The 20,279-nt window shown below is 44.8% G+C and overlaps 1 protein-coding gene and 1 long non-coding RNA gene across 9 annotated transcripts; one reads left to right on the top strand and one right to left on the bottom strand.

Annotated features, from left to right (window-relative positions):
- Nucleotides 1-62: 62 nt before the first annotated feature.
- Nucleotides 63-14,212, top strand: SAR1B (secretion associated Ras related GTPase 1B). Of its 7 annotated transcripts, none has more exons than XM_015875797.2 (7): nucleotides 63-230; nucleotides 4,843-4,916; nucleotides 7,561-7,680; nucleotides 8,369-8,434; nucleotides 9,000-9,103; nucleotides 9,908-10,039; nucleotides 11,186-14,212. In XM_015875797.2, the coding sequence occupies exons 2-7, from the start codon at nucleotides 4,859-4,861 to the stop codon at nucleotides 11,300-11,302; spliced, it is 597 nt and encodes a 198-aa protein (XP_015731283.1). In that variant the 5' UTR covers nucleotides 63-230; nucleotides 4,843-4,858; the 3' UTR covers nucleotides 11,303-14,212. The 7 variants fall into 7 exon arrangements, with proteins under 7 accessions (XP_015731283.1, XP_015731285.1, XP_015731280.1 ...); XM_015875799.2 differs by lacking the exon at nucleotides 63-230 and adding an exon at nucleotides 362-376; XM_015875794.2 differs by lacking the exon at nucleotides 63-230 and adding an exon at nucleotides 383-501.
- On the bottom strand, nucleotides 12,216-19,220 carry LOC107320173. Of its 2 annotated transcripts, XR_001558151.2 has the most exons (4): nucleotides 19,096-19,213; nucleotides 18,549-18,648; nucleotides 18,216-18,354; nucleotides 12,216-18,084 (listed from the first exon to the last, which is right to left on the bottom strand). It is a non-coding gene; the product is annotated as an uncharacterized LOC107320173 (long non-coding RNA). The 2 variants fall into 2 exon arrangements; XR_001558150.2 differs by having other exon boundaries at nucleotides 18,216-18,648; nucleotides 19,096-19,220.
- Nucleotides 19,221-20,279: the final 1,059 nt, after the last annotated feature.

Below are 20,279 nucleotides of genomic sequence, written 5' to 3'. Positions count from 1 at the left end.
GGCCGTGCGTGGTACCGTGCGGGAACGCCCCGCACCCACGGGCTGAGCGACGTGTCGGGACAGCCCGGCACCTGTCAGGGCACGGAGCGGGCGTGTGAAATACGGGGTCACTGGTACAAGAACAGCCCGCTGTGAGGGTGCTCCAGCCCGCACCACCGGGACACGCACCGAGTGCGTGACGCTTTCCCGCTGTGATCCGTCCCGTCCAACGCAGCAACCGCGGATAAAAGGTGCAGAACGTGAGGAGACACCGCCTCCATCCGCCGCCGTGACGGGAACGTGGAGCACGCGATGGCCCCGCGCTGTCCCGGAGCCGACACGCGCCGCTCGGCCGGTGGCAGCGGGGGGAGCCGTGGGGCGGAGCTGTGTGTGCGCTGTGCGTGCTGCCACACGGCCGGGCCGGGCCCGGAAGGCGCCGCGCGGGGGCGGAGCGGGGATCGGCCGCGGGGTCGCGCTCGGTGTCGGTGCCGGCGGAGCGGCCGGAGCTGAAGCTCGGCGGTGGTGAGCGGGGAGCCGGGGAGCCGGCGGGGTGAGGCCTCGGTGCCGGTTGCGGCCTGCGGGGCTGCCCCGCGGCGCGATGCGGGCGGTGGTGAGGCCGCGGCCTGCACGGATCGGCGCCGCTTGGACACCGCGGGTTCCGGCCTAGAGCGGCCTGTGCGGGGCGCGCTGCGGGGCGGCCGGGCCCGGAGCGTCGGGACCGAGAGCGGCCGCGGGGACAACGCTTCAGTGCGGCCGGGGCTGAGCCAGGCCGCGGGCGGTGGTGGTGGTGTGGGTAGGGCCGGACGGAGCGGGCTCGGAGGGGTTTGATCCGCGCCGGGTGCCCCCCCGTCAGCTCGGTGTTTCCATCCTCGCAAATACCGCTAAAAATAATAACCCTTGTGGGGAGGAAGTCGGTGAATTTTGCGTTTCTGCCCGATGCTTCCCTGCTGTCGGTTTTGTCCCCGTGCTCCTAGCAACAGAAACACCCATTGTTCTCTTGGTCAGCGATGCTGAGCTGACAGCTCTGAAGGCTGCGATGTGGCACGGTGTGACTCCTTCGGGCTCTCACGGCTGTGTCAGGCTGCTTAGGGTACATTCATCGCTGAATTCTCATCTGGATTTATGTGCCGTTGTCACGTTTCCCGAAGGGAAAACAACCCACAGCCCTCTTGCTTGTAGATAGAATTAGAATTGGTTTCCGCACTATCTGAAACAGCCTATAGCTTCTGAATGCTGTGAGTCAAAATCCCAGTCACCCCTTATGCTCCCTCCCCTCACCTGCCGGCCTGCAAGCATGTGGTTTCATTTCCTTCCCATTTAATTTCCTCCTCTTTTTGCTCACTCTGTGCAGAGCCCCTCTGGAGGCTCAGCCCTCTCTATGGGGGGCTCTGCAGACTCTGATCTCTGGCTCTGAGATACCCAGCCCTGTGCCTCCCATCCGCTTCATGAATCTTTGATGATTATTTGGCAGGTTCTTTTTAGTCCTGTCTCAGATTTCACTTTGGTGTTTGTGATTTCAAAAAGCGTATTGTAATACGATGGACTGACCTGCAAATGCTTTACAACTTTCTCATCTGCTCGTTCGGCACTTTGTAATGGACTGTCAACGTTTGTTCTGAGCATCATTTCTTCAAAAACAGATCGCGATGGATCACCTGGCAGATAAAAAATAATTACATATTCATGCATCAATACATCAATATGTTATTTATTGATGGCATGTTTTTAAAGTAAATACAGAAATCGCTCTAGTGGGCCCCACTTTGAGACTGTGATCAGAGAGCAACTTGTGTAACTTAGACTGCGACTGAAGCACTTACTCAGCTGCTTTTAGGGCCTCATGTGCCTGTTGCAGTGCTGCCTTGACAGATAAACTGTGTACTTTGCAGTTTCAGATGTGCTTTGGATCAATGCTAACTTCAAATATATTGCCTCATAATAAAGGATGCAGTAGAGCTAAGTATATGTCACGCAGTTCATAATCTTTGTTATTCAGCCCATTTGGTAGCAGCACAGTGATTGCTCGTTCTGAAATCTCAGAGATGACTTGCTATCAGAAAACTGATTAAAAAACCCAAAGAAAATCCGCTGTTAGCTCACTTTCAGGCTGTGTTGTCTGATAGAGTGTATTTGATTGAGGCAGCAGACTGTCCTTTTACTCGCTGAACTGGTTATAGAATTCGATTCTTGTTGCTGTGCAGAAATGATTGAGATCGTTCAGATGATCTTAGTTGAAATGACCATTCGGGTGATTGTTTTTAAGATTATAGTTAAAAAAACCCACAAAATGAACACGCTCATAACAGTGGGTTTTAAGCACTGGTTTGCAAATTGTGTTCAGCGAAGCGTCTTCTCGGGGTTCCTCTGGTAGCTCTTGGTGCAGTGATTCCAGCTGCACGCGGTGTGTGGTAGGATGCAATTGGCTGCTGCCTCCTGGTTATTCCGTACAGGGATTGAGAGCTGTATTTACCCTGCTGTCCTTCCTCTCTTATCTGAAGGTTTGCACAGTTGAGAAGTAAGCGTTAGAATTCTGTTTCTGGAATGCAGTCATTAGATTTTAGCCAGGAAAATGCAGATCCAAAGTAGGGGCAAAAATCTTTGCTTCTCATAGGAGAAAAAGAAAACATGGAACAGCTGTGAGCAAGTTTGCTGGCTTATCCCTTATGTCAGCAGCATTTTGCAGAAGATGGGCTGGAGGGGCTCCCCAGGTGACACAAGTGACACTTTGCTTGTGGAATAATGATAGCCAGAGTTGGTAGAGGTGTTTGGAGGTGGCAACCATCTGTTGTTGACTCTAGAAAATTGTTCTCATATTTCTGAGAATCCACAATTGGGGATGATGGTGCTGGCTGTGAACAGTCGGTACCAACAGGTTGGCAGGTGTCCGTAACAATTTCTCCTTGAATCTGGCTCCTCACCACTCGATACTTTCAAGTGAACTCTTGAAATAGTCCTAAGACAGTTTTCACTGCTCTGCTTTAATCACGAGGGGCCGGAAGGTCAGAGTTGATGCGTGCTGCCTGCATGGCCCAGCTGTGCAGCGTGCTGCAGGTTGTTGTGCTTCACTGCGCCCTCAACTGTGTTGGTGTTTTTTCTGTGCGATAAGAGTAGATTTAATATCTCTGTTCAAATAGCCTGAGTGTGCTTGTGCAATTTGCTGTCAATTTCTTTCCCATTTTTAAAGTAGTATTTCCCTTTAAGGGCTGCTGGCTGATACCAAAGCAGGTTCTGGTGTATTTGGAACCTTGCCTTGTTAGAGGTTTCCAGCAGTGAGTGAAGATTTCCTTCTTTCATCCATAAGCTCACAGAAGGAAGTGGTTAATACAACTAAACTCTGTGAGGTTATTCTCACCTCGGTAATCCGAGCGCTGCTCTTGCATCACGCTGTTTGCACTGATTTGTGAGTTACTTGAGCAGATCATTTTCCTAAGCCTCACAGAGGCTTTTCTCACTCGGTGTTTTGTTCAAGCAATAAATAAATCTGCTGACGTGTCCATCCTGCCATATTTGCTTATTCTTGACCTTTGCTTTTTAGACATGTAAGTGACAGTTTCAGCCATGACGTTGTGTAACTGGGTGTTTATGCATTGACAAGCTTATTTGTTGCTTAAAATTTGCAACTGTCCCAGTTGGTCGGCAGGGAAGGGTGGCAGGGTTAGTCACGGGGAAGCCTAACGCTTCGTCATCCTCAATCAGGGAGGACAAGTATGGGCTGAACAGATTTGGTTCCTATGTGAGCAAACATAAATAATGTTTCATCCTCTTTCAGTATTGCTGTGCCGTCCCTGTTGCTGTGCGGAGGAAAACCTCCATGTGTTGTCATGAGTGCGATCAGTGGGACAGATAGATGGATTTGGGTCTGGTGCTGACCTGTAGTTTGAGTGCTCTGTGCTGTGCTTCAGGTTCAGAACTGTCCTGAAGCCATCCTGCAAGCCCCAGCACACAAATACTGTACTGGCACTCAGGGTGTGCTGCCCTCAGCTCAGAGACCTGGGCTCCAACTTCCCCGTCTGTTAGGAGGAATTAAGTACTGCAGCAGGGTTAGCTAGCTAATGCTCCTAAGGAAGCTGCCCTTTGGTCTTGCAAAAGCTTTTTCTGCTAGGTACTAATTTGCTCTGTCCAACTGGTGCTCTCGGTGTGACTACCCTCACTTTAGATAATGAGGAAATTAAGATGGAAGTTAAGAAATTAATTGCTCTTGGCTGCACAGCGAACCTAGTGACAGCATTCTCACACCTGAAAAGGTGCACTTGGTAGTGGTGGTGATGGCTGATCTTAAGGATCTTCTCCAGCCTAAGTGACTCTGTGTGGTCCTGGCCTGCATCTCTCTGTGCTGTATGTATTCTCCAAACTTTCAAGGTATGAGGTGTCTCGGAGGCTGCTGCTGTGGCTGGCTGTGTGCTGCAGGCCCAGCTGGCCGCTTGCTGCCCCCCAGGGGCTGGAATAGTGTTGTTTTTACCATCCTAGAAAGAAGGGGATCTTGCACAGTCCCAGTGTACATCCTGTTGTCAAATGGCATCTGCCCCACAGCTGGTGCCACCCTGAGCAACCTCACCTCAACCCCTCTGTTCCTGAGCCTCGTCCAGAAGAAATGGGGGAGGAATGCGGTGTGCCAGAGTTCTGCTTTGAGATGAGTTTAAATGTTTAAGCTGTAGGTGGTAGAAGTCTGTATAAGACATTATTGGGGGTTGCAGCCATAAGCGATGGATCCAGTGCCATGGACCCATTGCAAGGCAGACAGGCAGGAGGAGTGCAGACAGCAGTGTCCTACCTGTGGAACGTCTCAGGAGTCAACCTGAGTAAGCACCTCACAATGTTCGGTGTGCTGTTCTAACAGAGCATTCTGTTTTCTGTTTATTTCAGACTAAGAAATTCAGCTATGTCCTTCATATTTGATTGGATTTACAGTGGTTTCAGTAGTGTATTACAGTTCTTAGGTAAGTTTTTCCTACTGTTTTTGTATAGCATGTCTACTAACCTACCTTCAAACAGAGGGATTTGATAAAGAATCACATTTGTTTTAGTGTATGTTTGGTATCACTCAAAAATAAGTTCCACATATCAACACTGAGTATTTCTATAATGTGTTCTCCACTCAATCTTACACTAATCCTGTAACCTCCTGAAAATTACTTTTTCTTTCAGGAACATAATAAGCTTGCTTTGTTTTTTAATTACTACATTTAAGCTGGTGTGGTTCAGTTCACTTAGATAGAGCTTCCCCTGATTTTGTTTTTATCTCTGCTTTAAAGAACCGGTTATTTTGGTTGAATTCTTTTGAGCGTAAGGATATAAGGAGAAAAAAAATGGCACAAGAGGAAAGGGAATGTTACGGTACTTAGAAGAGGACCAGAAGTTGCAGATAAAGTAGATAAAAAGGGCAGTTTACAAGTTCCAGGGATTCTAATAAAGTAAATAGAAAGAATTTGTGATTAATGGGTCATGGCAGTCTGTGCCACCTGCATTTTATCAGTTGAAAGTTTAAACTTCTTGGCTTAATGTTAGACCCTTGGCCTGCCATTGAGCTATTAGTCAGTAAAACTTTAACTGAGTTGACTAATCTTTCTTATCTCCTCTTACTTAGCCAAGCAGTGATTGCTGCACGCTAGCTTGCTTTCCTATACCTGCTCATACAAAGTCTAATTCTAGTGAGATGCTGAAGCCTACAGTAGAAAAGAGAATTGCCCTTTACATGTCCCTCTTATTCTAAAAAAAGACATTTTTCATTCTCATGTCCAGTGACAGAGTGGCAAAACATGCAATTATTTTACTATAGTTTAGTGGTGTTTCACTTAACCTGTAAGGTAAGTACAAACTGGAGTTTCTTCTGTGATGTGAGTTTGTATATGGAAATGCTTGTTCAGTTCTTTCCCTATTGACATCAGTACTTTCACCTCTGTCCTGTAGTTTAACAGTTAATGATATTTGGATATTTGAGAAGGTGAGCTGGGAAATAAAGAGTTGTGTTTGAAAAAGAACTATGAAAACACTCTACATTTCTTGTAGTAAAGAAGGTTATTAATGAAATAAGCTGAGGAATATGAAAGATTATTCTTCCTGCAGGTTATGAAGCATGCCCTGGTGGAATGCAATTCCAGAGATTAGCTTAAAGGGGGGGGAAAGGTGAGCAAACAGCAGCAGTGTAAAGGTCAGGCAGATAGAGGCACATGTGACTGTGAATTGCTGCAGCATCCACAGATGGCTGAGGAACCCCCTGTGTAACAGTGCTATTTAAAATCTGACAAGAATAAAGTATGTGCAAGGATAGTGTATTTGATAAAAAGTCACCACCACACTTGATCTCATCAGGCTTGAACTGGGGAGGACCTTTCTCACTAGAAATCTTCCTCAGTACGTTAAGTGCAGCATTTGTACTTTTTAATCAGTATTGTAAATAGTGCAGAAACTGGACAGACCTGTGGCTCTGTAGCAGTTCAGATGTGGCTGCCAAACAGGCAAGGCTGCGTGACCATGGGGAGATGCAGTGGAGCGGAGATCTCAGGGTGATCTGCACCTATGGAAAAAGGGCTCCAGAAACTCAGTTGCTGGGTCATCAGGTACGGAGCAGGACACTGCTCATAATATGACCTTTGAACGTCTCTAGGGCTCTTATTCTTGTGGCATTTGCCACAGCCTTTGGCAGTAGGCAGGATTTTGGGGCATAGTTTGCTGATCAGGGGAGTACATTGTTAAGAGGGAGGATGTGTGGGTAACTTCCATGGTAAAATGTACCTCACAAAGTATTTCTGTGTCATCACTATGGCTGGAAAATAAATCTTTCTTCAGTGCCTGCCACAATACTGTGTCATTATCTAGTTTGGGATTTTTTTTGTCATAACAGGGGGGAGCTGAACAAAACATACACTTTTCCAGATCCAGGATTATTGATATTTTAGAGTCCACTGTTAACACTGTATCATAGACAAGCTTAGGCTGAAGGGGACATTCATTTGGTCAGGGCAGAGCAAGCTACCGTGGCAAGGTTTAGTTGAGTTTTCTTTTAGCTTTGCCCAGATAAAGTAAACGCAAGTATGTGTGACACATGTACATCAGTCATGTGCCTCTCTCCCCAGATGCCACTCAGCATCACATAAGCTGTCTGTAGCAAGCATAGCTGTGATAAGCACATGAGCAAGTATGAATGTGGCTAGTACAAGTAGGAGAGTGCTCACTGATAAAGGGCATCAATAAAGTGCACTGTGGAGCTTGCCAGGCCTGTATTTTGTGCCATGACTGTATGACTTTTCTCCTGGGAGCAAAGTCACCTCTAGTGTTAGAAATAGTGACTGCATGTGGCCACTTTAGTTAGCGATCACACACCCTTTCTCTCTTGACTGTTAGAGCTTTGCCAATAGAAATCTGTAGGACACACATGTAGGAAGGTGTCTTGGTCGTGCTGGTTAGCAGACCACACAGGATCTGAGGGAAGCTTATGCTTAGGAGTGCTAGAATATGCTATTGCTGTCACTCTAAATCTTTGTATTTCACATGTATGTGATGTAGGCTCCTGTTGGGCAGTGCTGCTCGAATAATTCTCCTACTGATAGAACTGATTATTCAGCAGGTTATTCTTTGTTACAGGACTGTACAAGAAATCAGGAAAACTTGTGTTCCTGGGCCTGGATAATGCGGGCAAAACCACACTGCTGCACATGCTCAAAGATGACAGACTGGGACAGCATGTCCCCACACTACACCCCAGTAAGTTAACATTCCTAGTTCCCTTGCTAGGAAGTATTGCAGGAAACCTGATTATACATCACAAAGAATAATGGAATTGAGAAATTCTGAATTGCAGAAGCTGTGAGAAATTGACACTTGATTTGAGAGCATTTGAGAGCAGCTTCTCTGGATAGCTGGAAGGTTAGCATTTACATACACTCTTTGGATTTTCATTGACTCAAAGGTTGCTCTGTGATTGTTACTGTGGTAGCCTTGCAGGAAGAAAAGTTCAACAGAGGTTAAAAGTATGGACTGGTGAAGTCCAAGGAGGAGGTGAGCAATTAAGCAAGGACACAACAAGGAGCGACCTCTGACAGCACTGCATGTGAAATTCCAGCTATGTGGCAAACCAGATGCCAGAGCTACCTGTTGTTTTTGTAATGGGGAGGAATAAATCATATGCAGACAGACATACTCTGGTGTTCTCTTAACACTGTAGATTTTTGACATTTGTTTTAACCACATTCTGTTGTTACACAAATGTTACTGATTTTGAAAAATATTATATTGCTCTGACAAATTTCTTGAAGAAACAAAACTGGAAATAACAAGATAAAGTAAAATCTGTGCCCTGAATAGTCAGGATAATAGATGTAGTGGAATACTGTGTAGTATGTGTATAATGAGATATAATCTTCACAAAGAATATAATTCTGTGTATTTGTAGCTTCAGAAGAGCTGACAATTGCTGGCATGACTTTCACTACTTTTGATCTGGGTGGACATGCTCAAGGTAAGAGAATACATTGACTCATTTAACTGCAGTGAATTCAGGTTGTTTACAGTCAGTTTGCCTCAGATCAGAAATATGACCATACTGCAGAGATCAGCTTCCCACACTCTCTTTGGTAGTGTTAAAAACATTCACTGCTCTGTTCCTGTCTATGCCACATACTGCACTCCCAAATACAATTTAGGCGGGAGCTGCAGTAGAGCAGGATTTTTTGACTGATGGCATTTTGAGGAGGATTAGATAGTTTTTGTTTTAGGACATTGAATTTCTTGTGTATACCTTTAACTTCTGTGCTTTGAACTAAGATTTGTTGATGTCATTCTTGGGGAAGCACAAAAAGGTTCACTACATCAGTGTGTGCATGTGAGATAGAGTGGTGATAACAGTGGAGGGAATTATGCATTTGCTCTGTTATCTTAAGCTCTATGAAACACAGGGTTGCATCCTGAAGACTGATAATATATGCTAAGATTTCAAAAATACATGTGGCTTCTTCATTACTGAGGTGCACTGCTCTAAGTTTGGGGATAATTTCCACTGGTTTTGTTTCATGTCTTCCCTGTAGCTCGCAGAGTGTGGAAAAACTACCTGCCTGCTATTAATGGCATTGTGTTCTTGGTGGACTGCGCAGATCATGAAAGACTGCTTGAATCAAAAGAAGAGCTCGATGTAAGTTTAACTGTGTTTTTGAAAGCCTGGATTCTAATTTCTAAGGAATAAGCTCAAATTCCCTATGTTCAAGAGAGCCCTCCTGGTAATCTAGCAATTTCACCTTTAGCATCTTCATTCCCATCTAGTTGTATTCTGTTAACCTCTTAATCCTATTCATTACTATCTGCACTGAAGGTAGATCAACATTCTGTTCTACCAGTTGAATTTCTATTTCACCATTGTAAGGTGGAATGATACAAAGATGATAACAGATATTCAAAAGGTTATTTATAAGGAAAAACTCACAGATACAGATGCCTTCGCTGGGAAATGCTGAGGCAGTCTCCACCAGGAAGCAGTCTCCAAGAGATGCTGCCTTAATGGTGGTCAGCCCTTAAATGAGGTTTAGAGGAGGTAGAATCGAGCTCCACCCCTTCTGGGAGCACAGCTAAATTACTCTCACCTGTGCTCCCACAGCTGACCCAACACTTGCCTCAGCTGATTAATCAGAGGTTCAGGCTGTGATTACCAATTTCCCATACAACCGTTTATGATGTTTTCTATGTTGTGAATGGGTAATATAATTTCTTTTATCCCAAGCATGTTAAACAACTCCCATCAGTTACTTTCATTGCACCAAATAACAGTGAATTTTGCTACTCTTACTTCTTAGAAAGGCGAAGTTTCACCAAATGACTTAATTCCATTGTTAACATTTTATCTTAATGTAAAACCCTAAATCAAACAATATCCTAAAAAAAACCCTTTAAATCAGACTATATCCTAAAATAATCTCTTTCCCCTTTCTCCTTTCCTTTGTAGTCACTAATGACAGATGAAACTATTGCTAATGTGCCTATCCTAATCCTTGGTAATAAGATTGACAGACCTGAAGCCATCAGTGAAGAGAGGTTACGAGAGATGTTTGGTCTGTATGGCCAGACAACAGGGAAGGTAACGCTCCTTTTTTTTTGTTAGAGCTCTCATGTTTACCCTACAGTTCTGTGTTGATTCTGGTCCACTGAGCTACACAAAATAAATGGTTTTAATTTATAATCTACTTAGTAGGTTTATATGAAATGAATGCCGTGTGTGTTAGAAGCATCTCTACTGCAGCTTCTGTTCATCATTTCCAATAACACACTTTGCCAGGGAAAATGTAGTTGTACTAAGTATAGATTTCAGTACTTGAACTACTTCTGTGCAGTACTTTTAAAAGGTGAGCATGTTTTCAGAGGCTACAGTTCTAGTGGGATCTGTAAGAGAAAACTCGAGATATCTTTCCAGTAAGTGATTTTTCTCATTTGAAGTACAGATTTAATGCAATTTATTATTTAACATATTTAACTGAAGTTTAGAAACAGGATTATGCTGCTACAGAAATCTGAGTTTATAGGTTGTGGAAAAACATTTCTACTTGCAGATTTATATTACCCATCTTTGTGATAATTCATCTCTCCTTGAAGGAAACACCGTGTACTACTTGTAATGGAGTTTTGGGTACAAGGAATTAAAAAGAAATTACATAGAAACAAGAATTGCGTGGGTTAGTTTTAGAATAGGTGTAATGGAATATAAACAATTATTAGTCGTTTCTTTTTATCGTTTTGTTTTGTATCCTGCTCTGTATTTTACAACACCACACGCAGTCTGTGAAGTCAGAATCCTGTCGTGAGCCTCCAGTTGAGCAATAGCTTTGTCACACTGTGCTGCTCTTGGCAAGAAAGCAACTTGCACTCTGACTGCGGTCAGCCCTACAATTTGCAGCAAATGCTCTTTTTATCTGCTTGGAAAGCTGTTAGAAACAGAGCAGGGAACCGCTTCTGAAGACTGAGCATAAGCTCTCCAGTTCTCAGTGCTTGCTTTTGCACTCGGGTGCCATACACTTTATGCTCTCTGAATGTGGCTGCACATGAAAATATGCTCAGAGGCTGTAAGCTTGGCATTGTGTGCAGAAGTTTTATAGTCATTTTTTTTCCCCAGAAATTCTAGCATCAACCGTAAGTTAAAGGATGTTGTTGTATAGAAACAAGTGTCAGTGCAAAGCAGCTGCCTCTTTGTAAAGGTACTGTAATTTGGAATACTTCTGTCTCTTTGCAGGGCAGTATACCATTGAAAGAACTGAATGCAAGGCCTCTAGAAGTGTTCATGTGCAGCGTGCTAAAGAGACAAGGCTATGGAGAAGGATTCCGTTGGATGGCACAGTACATTGATTAATGCCAAGATCACATTAGTACATCCTGTCCCATGTCTGAATATTAAGTCTGATCCTTATTTGATCACTCAGTGTACGCAATTTGGATTCGTTTGACTGTTTAGTTATAAAAGCATACATTTTTACATAATTGTATCTCCTATTCTAAATTGTAAGTGTGAGGATTGAGAAATTCTTTCAAGCAAGTTTGTAAGCTGAAGTACCACGACGTGTTAGCTTTCTAATCCCATACAGCGTTCTTTTGCAACCTTTAATTTAACAAGTCTCCAGCACCATTTTTGGACAGAGCGACTTTCCAGTACAGTATGTTTGAATGCACTTTTTAACAGCTAAAAACTGCAAACATGAAAAATATTTAATGCTTATCATGTTAAATTTTTTATGTACTTTTTTGAAACTGGTTTTATAACTTTAGAGTATATAACCATCTTTCAAGGAATAATAAATAATTTGCTGATGGATAATTGCATGATGCCTTACAGTTTTCAATAATATACTTTCTTATGCAACGTCATGCAATAAATTTAAATCCAGTTTTTGGCAACTTTAACGGAAAATGTTTCATTTGAATGTGTCTTATCTAGTGAGGCTGTCTGACGATCTGAATATGGGGGATGTTTTCCTGAAGCACAGAAGGCCACAAAGTACTTCTTTTGTATATTAAAGAGTAAGGTGTTTCCTTCAGACTACCAAATTGCATCTCCTTTAGGATTTTACATGAATAGAACACGAATCTGATGCCCTTATAACTACCACCTTTAAAAAGTACCAGAAGTATCATGGAAATCAGTTGTGCCAATGTAGATCTTGAATCAATGTAAAAAGTGGTCTTACTCAACTGGTACCTTGACTTATACCCCTGAAACGACACAAAAATCACAGTTAACATCAGTACGACACTAAATTGTTCTGTTCTTGGTTTAAGTAGATTTGGATTCTGCCAGAAGATTTGCCTGTGACATTGCCAGGAAAAAAAAAAGAATTGCTGTTATTGCTTGTGAAAATTTATCAGCCCACACCTAATTGGCCAACTTTATTTTTGGTGTTGTGAGTCGGAACGAGATGGATTGTTTTCTGCAGTTTTGCCCTGAAGCTTAGTCAGAATGGCAGTTGTTGTGTGCCCAGGTGGTTTGTTTCTGGGGTAAAATTTCATTATCTTCAGTGCGTGTTTCCAGACTTGTGACTGTTTTTTCCCATCTCTCAGTGCATCAGCTCCCTGAGCAGGTTATTTTCTAAGAAGGAGTGGTGACGCACTGAATGCATCGATGCCTTGTTGACACTTGCTGACATTGCCATGGAACTGTGACTTGCGTTTCTGTGTGCAGCAGGATGCTTTCTTCTGTGATGTAGCTAATGAAGGTAGGGCTTCAGCCCACTGCAGTGGGTTTGGGTTTCACCCTTGTGCTTTCACTTTGCACCAGGGTGAAAAGTATGAACTGCTACAGATGTTCTTTATAGAATCCCAGGACTGGGACTACTTTTTACTCACTGTTGTAGACCTTCTCTGAAACGCTTTAGGCTCTATTTCTTCAAAATCCATAGCAGCAAACAGATGTCTGTGTATTGGTTTCATAATTTTCTCTCTTAAACCACTGAGTTTGAATCTCAGATTTAAAGCCTACAGACTTTAAATGTGAGCCTGTAGTCTCTAAATAGGCACATGGTGAATAAATGGGGTGCATTCCTTGCCCAGGTTAGGGCTTATGTAATTAAATAATATTGATGGTTTCTCCTCAGTCCAAGGTTGTGCATCTGAATCAAATGAATTATCCACAACCTAACGAATATAGAAGATAACTGGCACTAGTTACAGCACGATCTTGCAAAATGTTAAGCCTAGTTTGTGCGTGTTGAAGAACAGAAGTGAGGCTGTCAGGTAGATTGACCAGCATGAGTTAATTGCGCATTTAAACTAGCTCTGTGCTGCTGAGCAGTGCCTCCGTGTTGCCTAAGTCAAACTGTAGCTCACCTTACAGCTGTGTGGACAACATGTGAGTCTTTGCTCCTTCCAGCAGTTATGTTTGAGGAACATGAATCTTTCCCCACCCCCCAGATATTTCTGATAATGGTTATAATGCAACACTGTAAATATTAAAAAATACTTCTTGCAGTCACATAGATGTGTTGAAGGGGGGACACTTGGGACTGTGCTGCCCGTGTTGATGGAAATGAAGCTGTAAGTGGAGATGTGCTGCTCTTGTGCTCCTCCCTGGAGTGGGGAGTGCCTGCAGGCTCCTTCCAAAGGCTGAGCCATTCCACGGGTGTTGGGTCCTCTTCAGCTGCCATTCAACCAACTGTGAATAACATGAGCTGTAAGGAGAGGGATGATAGTTTTAAGAGCTAAACAGGAGCAGAGACGATGCTGCTTTAAAATTGTGTGCGAAAGGTAATTCTTGGTGTTACAGAAATACTCAGATTTCATGTTTCATACCGTGAGATGCTAGTTTAAATGTGGTTGTAATAAGGGCATGAAGAAATTTGGACCTTTTGTTTTCTGTCTGGGTATCGTAATGGTTCCCACTGTGGGAGCAGCTGAACAACAGTCACCAGTAATCTCACTGTTCATTCAGGAGAGGAAGTATTTCCTCTGTAGTTTACATTCTGTTGTGCACATGAATGTGAATGGGTGTTGTGTATCTTTGTGTGAAGACTTTATTAATAGCAAAATACACTTGTGAGTGTTTTTCTGGTGGTTTTCATCCCCACCACCTGTGCATCTCCCATACCTTTAGTTCTGGAGGTTGCTTATTCCTATGACTGTGACCAGTCCTACCTACTTATAAAAGAAGCAACCTTCACATCTGGGTCTGATTTTGTGAATTACTTTTGCACTCTTGACTATGCAGATTTCAATGGAGCATCGCTTAAAAGAATGTGAAAAAGAAAACTCGTTAATAAATACATTATTTGTGGAGAGTCTCTAATTTGTTTTTACGCTGCAACTTTAAGATAAACGAGTGCAGATTTCAAAGATATTTATAACAGCATCAGACAAAACAGCCCGTATTTCACTGCGGTGACCCCACATGGAAGCATCTGTGAGTTGAATGAGGTTTATTTTGCTTGAATTTAATTAGACATTGATTTTAGAATGTACTGTGTAACTGAGGGGCATTGCTGTATTTCAGTCTTGGTTTAATACATTTATTTTAACAACAGTTATTGGCATTGGAGGTGGGAAAGATCTTTGTCTGTTCTCATTTATCCTCATCCAGACCAAGGCTATTTCATGAAGTGTGTTATCTAATGCTGTACTCAGTGTTCAGGTACTGTCTATGATGTGCCAAAGATGACCCATGGCATTCACTGGAACATAATACCTGCATGTATGCAAGCCTTGTCGTGTTTTAATACATGGAATTCAGCAGCAAATAGAGCATTTGACATCTGCTTATTTGTAACTAAAGTCAACTCAGAAAAACAATGTTGTTGTTCTTCAGTCCCAGTGAATTAACAGGTCTTCTTCATGTAGAATTGTTCTGTCCGGTTTGTACTGTCAGCATATTTGGTTGTCACCAACCAAAGTCCAATATTTCTATCAACTACAACATGCTCAAACTCAGTGTAAATAATGTAATCGTGAGTTATGGACTTAGGAGACGCATTACAAACAGCCTGATCCATTGGCTGTCGGTGGGGACGTGTAATTTATTTGCACTTAGACAAACCACCTTTGCACTAGTATCTCAGCGTGGAAATATCCATTTTCTGTTTTGAAATGTGAGTGCTCTAAATGTTTCAAAGCATAATTTATATAATAAACTGCAGAGGAAAAACTAAAGATGAAAGCGGTCTTAAAGATGTTCTTAATGCGGTGTTTCTTATTATTATGTTATCGCATCCCAGGCTTGAAATTGAAGCATTGGGAATAGAAAATAAAGTTCTGTGTTGGAATGTGAAGAAAAGGAGTTCTAAGCAGGTAATTCTTAGTTACATTGTCCGTGGACAAGCAGAAGTGTTGTGGCATAGCACACATTCTGATAGTGACTGGGGGTTTCTTCAGCTGGCTGTAATGGCAGCTCAGCCTGTTCTTCATCAGTGTTTCTGTTCATGTCTGCACACAAGCAGATCCTTAATGCAGGAAACATCACAAGAAGATTATATTACCTGTGTTGTGATGTTGAAATGGGATAGGAGAGTCCAGTTTTACAGACAAACAATACCTGTCTTCACAGCCTTCGATACAATTTTCAGTCCAGGATTTTTCATTCTGGCTTCTTACATGCAAATGCTGCCTCACCATCCTTGTGCTGCAGAGGGCTCTTGTCCTTGATTAACCGTGAGGAAAACGAGGTCCAGAAGGAAGGTGTCATACCTGGTCACTGCCTGAGCAAAGGGAGAGCTCAGAGCCACCAGCAGCAGCCTGGAGCAAAGCAGTGCCTCTGAACCTGCACCCTGCTTGTCCGTGTTGTGGAGAGAAGAGGAAACATTTGGTTTGCATTTGCTCTTAGTGATTTAGCTCTGCTCCCAGACCCCAGAGTCCCCCGGCAGGGATGTGCTGTGACAGCTGTTGCTCTGGGTCAAGATCAGTCTGGCTCTTGCGGTGCTGTGTCCTGGTGGAGAAGCTGAGCTGTTGATGGCTTTAGCTCCTTGGCAGCTAACGGCTGGGGACAGCTGTGGGATGGAGGAAGGGAGAATTTATCTGGGTTGAAACATGGCCCCTTGTCAGAGAGCAAAAGGGGAGAGCGTTTAAATGGCCCCAATGGAGCATCCCAGTTGTGGGGGCATCACTTCGAGCTCGGAGTTTCTGACCAGAGATAAGCACAAGCTGCAAAACATTGGACTGGATTTGGGGCTCTCCTGGCTGCTGGCGCTCAGAGCTGGGCTTTGAACTCAGCAGACGTTCAGTTCCAGCCCAGGGCCTGGATGCCATTTCCTTACTGCTTTCCTGGAGCAGGATCCTGGTTGGGTTCAGCTCCATGGAGCTGTGGAAGGAAAACCTTGGTGTGCCACCACTCTTCTGTTCCTTGCTGTTGGTGCATGTAGAGCATCTACAGTGTGTCAATAGATACGTATACATACACACAGAAGGAATTTAAAACAAACCTTTGGAAGCATTGTCACTGGGATGCATTAGCACAGAATTGCAGAGGACATCCAGTGAAAGTGCTCAGTAGGTCCTAAAGGGAAAAAAATTGGAGAGAAGAATTTGCAGAGGAGAGACAAATCTTTAATTTATTGTGAGTCAATACATGGAGGAGAAGTGGAGATGTGCAGCCGCAGCAGGAGAACAGCTGGAGCTGTGGGTGCTGCTGGGGGCACAGTGCTGGGCACAGCAGGAGGAGGCAGAGCTCATAGCACCACTGTGCTTCTTTACAACTTATGCTTTGTTATGGGCATCTGAGATGCTTTTAGAGCTGGTCTAAGGATGCTGGGTGTTCCTATGAAACCAGCCATCCCGTTGGCTGCCTCCCACCCATCGCTCTCCAGCAACTCCAGCACACATCCCTGGGAGAAGGAGCAGCAATGTGATGGCTGTGCCTGGAGGTGTGTCTGCACAGAGAGCACGGCTCTGATTTGCACTTGGAACTTACTCCTCTTCTAGTCCTGCCATCTGCTGTTGCTCCTTCTGAAATGCCATTTTGTCTCCACATCTCTAACTTGAATTGCCTCTTCAGTTTAAAAAGCAGGATGACTTTTTCTTATTCCTTCCCCCAGGCTGCTTTGGGGAGCTTTCATTTCTCAAGATGTTTCTGCTTGAAATCCCAGGTAACAAATCTGCCAAAGCCAGAATCCTGCTTGTGTTCTCCTCGCTGCTGTCAGACAGAACACGAGAGAGAGCCAGGGGAAGATCTGCACCGTGTTTGCTGTTATCCTGGGGGAAGCAAGTGAAAACCAGAGAGCTGCAGTCATGGTTAGCTGAAGTTTGCTGAGGTCCTGCAAGTTTGTCTGACGGCAGCAAGGAATGTGTAACAGATCCGTATGCATGTGACTGCTGGATGAATGCTATTTATGTCTCTGTAAACATGCAATTATGAAATGAGCTCCATGTGATGATGCCGGTGTCGTCCCTGTGTGACCTGGTCAGCTGTCCCTGGGGTTTGCTTGGGCTTAGCTTGTAGAACACGGTGCTGCTGGAAGGTGTTTGTTGGAAGGTGGTCAGGCAATGGGACATGAGAAGCAGCAGCATGAATCACAGAACCAGTAGGGCTGGAAAAGACCCCTGGGTTTACCAAGTCCAATCCCAGCCCATTCCCACTGACCGTGTCCCCAAGTGCCACATCTCCACATTCTGGAACAGCTCAGAACATCCCCCCCACTCCCTGGGCAGCTGTGCCTGACCATACTCAACCCATGTTAGCAGGTAAGAGAGAAGGCACTGTGTGAAGTGGATAATTTGGGTGTTGCCCTCCTTTGCCCTGTAATTTCAGTGTGTTTGATGTGTCTTGGTAATAAGCAAAGAAATTTCCTACCCAGTAGAATGCTGGTTTCAGGAAACTCACCAGTCCTGGCTATTTCAGCAGCAGGCAGGTATCTCACCGTACAGCTTTCCCTCCTCAAGCAGCAGGCAGCCTGTCAGCAAGATGCTCTTTCTTCATGAAGGAAGACCATGGAAGCAAACAGATACCTGCAGTGCAGGGCTGGGCTGGCAGGGATGAGCCAGAGTGCAGCACCTGCAGCCTGAGACATAGAAGCTGTCGGCTGCTGCCTGCTTGGAGCCTGTGTACCCCTGGGGGGCATGGCAGCTGGTGATGCAAACGGATGAGTCACCTTTAAAACAATGGTTTCTTCATGCACAGTGACTCAGGGTAAAAGAAAAACAGGTTCTTCAATAAGCTGAAGCCTGTAAGATTGCAAAAAAGGAGTAAAGCAAGGGGGCATTTTTAACCCTGTGCTGCAAGGATGACACCTTTTCCTAAAGGTAACACAGTGCTGGCAGGGGGAGTGGAGTGGGGCTGTGTGCAGCTGCCTCACCTGTGTGCCCAGTCTCCCCATGTCCCAGCACACATGGATGTGTGTGCAGAGCAAATTCATCTTCCATGGGCCAGTAGCACGCGGTGCAGTTTTAGTGCAGAAATTATCAGCAGAGCAACCTGAGCATGAAGCTGCACACCTGAAAAAGATCTCAATACATTAGAAGAAGAACAAGGTGAAAGGGAGGATAAGCTATGGGCTGTCAACGAAAGCAATGCAGCCAGATTAACCAAGCAAGCTCCCAGCAAAAGTCCTTTCCTGTACTCCATGTGTTTGCATGAGGACAGCAGCCCCTCTCCATCCATAGGTGGCAGCAGCCCTCACATCTGTCACCTCACAGCCGCTGGTTTTTCCTGCAATGATTTCCAGGCCTTGGGTGCACGATGCTGCCACAAGAGGAACGAAGCATCCTTCGAGCTGCTCGCCTGGTTTTCTATTAAGACAAATAGCAGAGTCAAACTTGATGGTTACAGAAGAGGAGAGTTTTGTTCCAGCACAACGTTGTGGTCTTTTGCTCCCAGGTTACAGCAATAGGACAGGAGGTGATGGCTTCACATTGTGCCAAGGGAGGTTCACATTGGGTGTTAGGGAATGCCAAGGAGCAGCGATTCATGGGCACAGGCTGCCTGGGGAGTGGGGGAGCCCCCATCCCTGGAGGTGCTCCAGAGCCATAGGAATGTGGCACTTGGGGACGTAATCATGGCAGAGATGGGCTCCATCAGCTGCAGGCAGGAATAGGAAGGCTGGAGAGCTACAGGCCAGGAGAGCACCTACTGCAGGAGGCAGTAGGACACTGGCTGCAGCACTGGGGGATTGTACAGTTTTAATTATACAAAGGTAAAATAAATGGACAGCCAGAGGTTATATAGGAAAGACTCACCGATGTTGAAGCTCATGATAAAGATGCCCATCAGTGTTGAAGCTCACTATAGAAACTCCATACAGGAGCAATCTCCAGAAAGATGTTACTTTAGTGGTGATCAGCCCTTAAATGAGATCTAGGAGAGGTGGAGTCAAGCTCTACCCCTTCCTGGAGCACAGCTGAATTACCTTCACCTGTGCTCCTGAAGCTGACCCATCACTTGCTGAGGATGGTCAATCAGAGGTTCAGGCTGTGATTAACAGTTTCCCACACAGGGATGTAATGGGGAATGCCATGAGCACTGAGGTTGGGTGAGACCGGAGAGCAGCAAGTGTGGGGCAGGATGGGGCTGTGCTCTTTCAGCATCTTCAGTGATTCCCCTCTGTAGGAGAACAGAGGTGTGACCACTCCAGCTTAGGCTTAATTGAACTTTTTTTACCTGCAAAAATGAATCCTTCCTTTAATTGAATCAGGTATTCTTCTCTGCCTGAAGGTATTCCTCCCTTTGGCTGAAGAGATGTTCCTGGAGTGATGGTGGCTGTAAGCCACCAAAGCAGAGGGGTTTTTGTCAGAGAGAAACAATCCTAAGTGAAATCTTTCAGCCTGTAATGCAGTGTTTCTTTAGGTGGCCAGGCTGACGGGTGGTGTGCTGTGATGGTCACCATGTTGAGAGGCTGACACATCTGGCCTCTCCATCTTAGCATTCCCCATGAGCTGTTCCACGCCAGAGCTCAGATCGAAGCCCAGCTGAGTGTTAATGGTGACAAGCTCACACTGAGGGCAGAGTTCCCCCTATTTTGATGCTTCAGAACCCAGCAGCAACAAGACTGCTTTTACAGATGAGCAGATCCTCTCAGCTTGTCCTTGACAGCTGCAGATAACAGGAAGATGAGGGCTTAATTACTTTGTAATTAAGCTCACGTTACCATCTTACGTCTGTTCAGCATCTAACACAAAATGAGCTCCTGATTTTTGGTCTTGTTTGCAGTGGTCGTTCATTAGGAGGCAGCAGCATGGGGGGACACAGATGGGTGAGGATGGGGATGGGGTCCTGCGTCTGGATAGAGGCCAAGGAACAGCTGAGCTTTGTGTGCTAAGGTCTCCTTTCCTCACTGGGAGATACGCAGGGAGCAATTTCCATCTTGGAGATGCTACAGAGCAGCAGTTGGTTGCTCCTGCAGCACAGAGCTCAGGCTCAGGCT

The sequence above is a fragment of the Coturnix japonica genome, chromosome 13 (assembly GCF_001577835.2).
Source record: "Coturnix japonica isolate 7356 chromosome 13, Coturnix japonica 2.1, whole genome shotgun sequence".
Lineage (NCBI taxonomy): Eukaryota > Metazoa > Chordata > Aves > Galliformes > Phasianidae > Coturnix > Coturnix japonica.
Note: the sequence above shows the minus strand (reverse complement) of the source record. Positions and strands in the feature narration are given on the sequence as shown.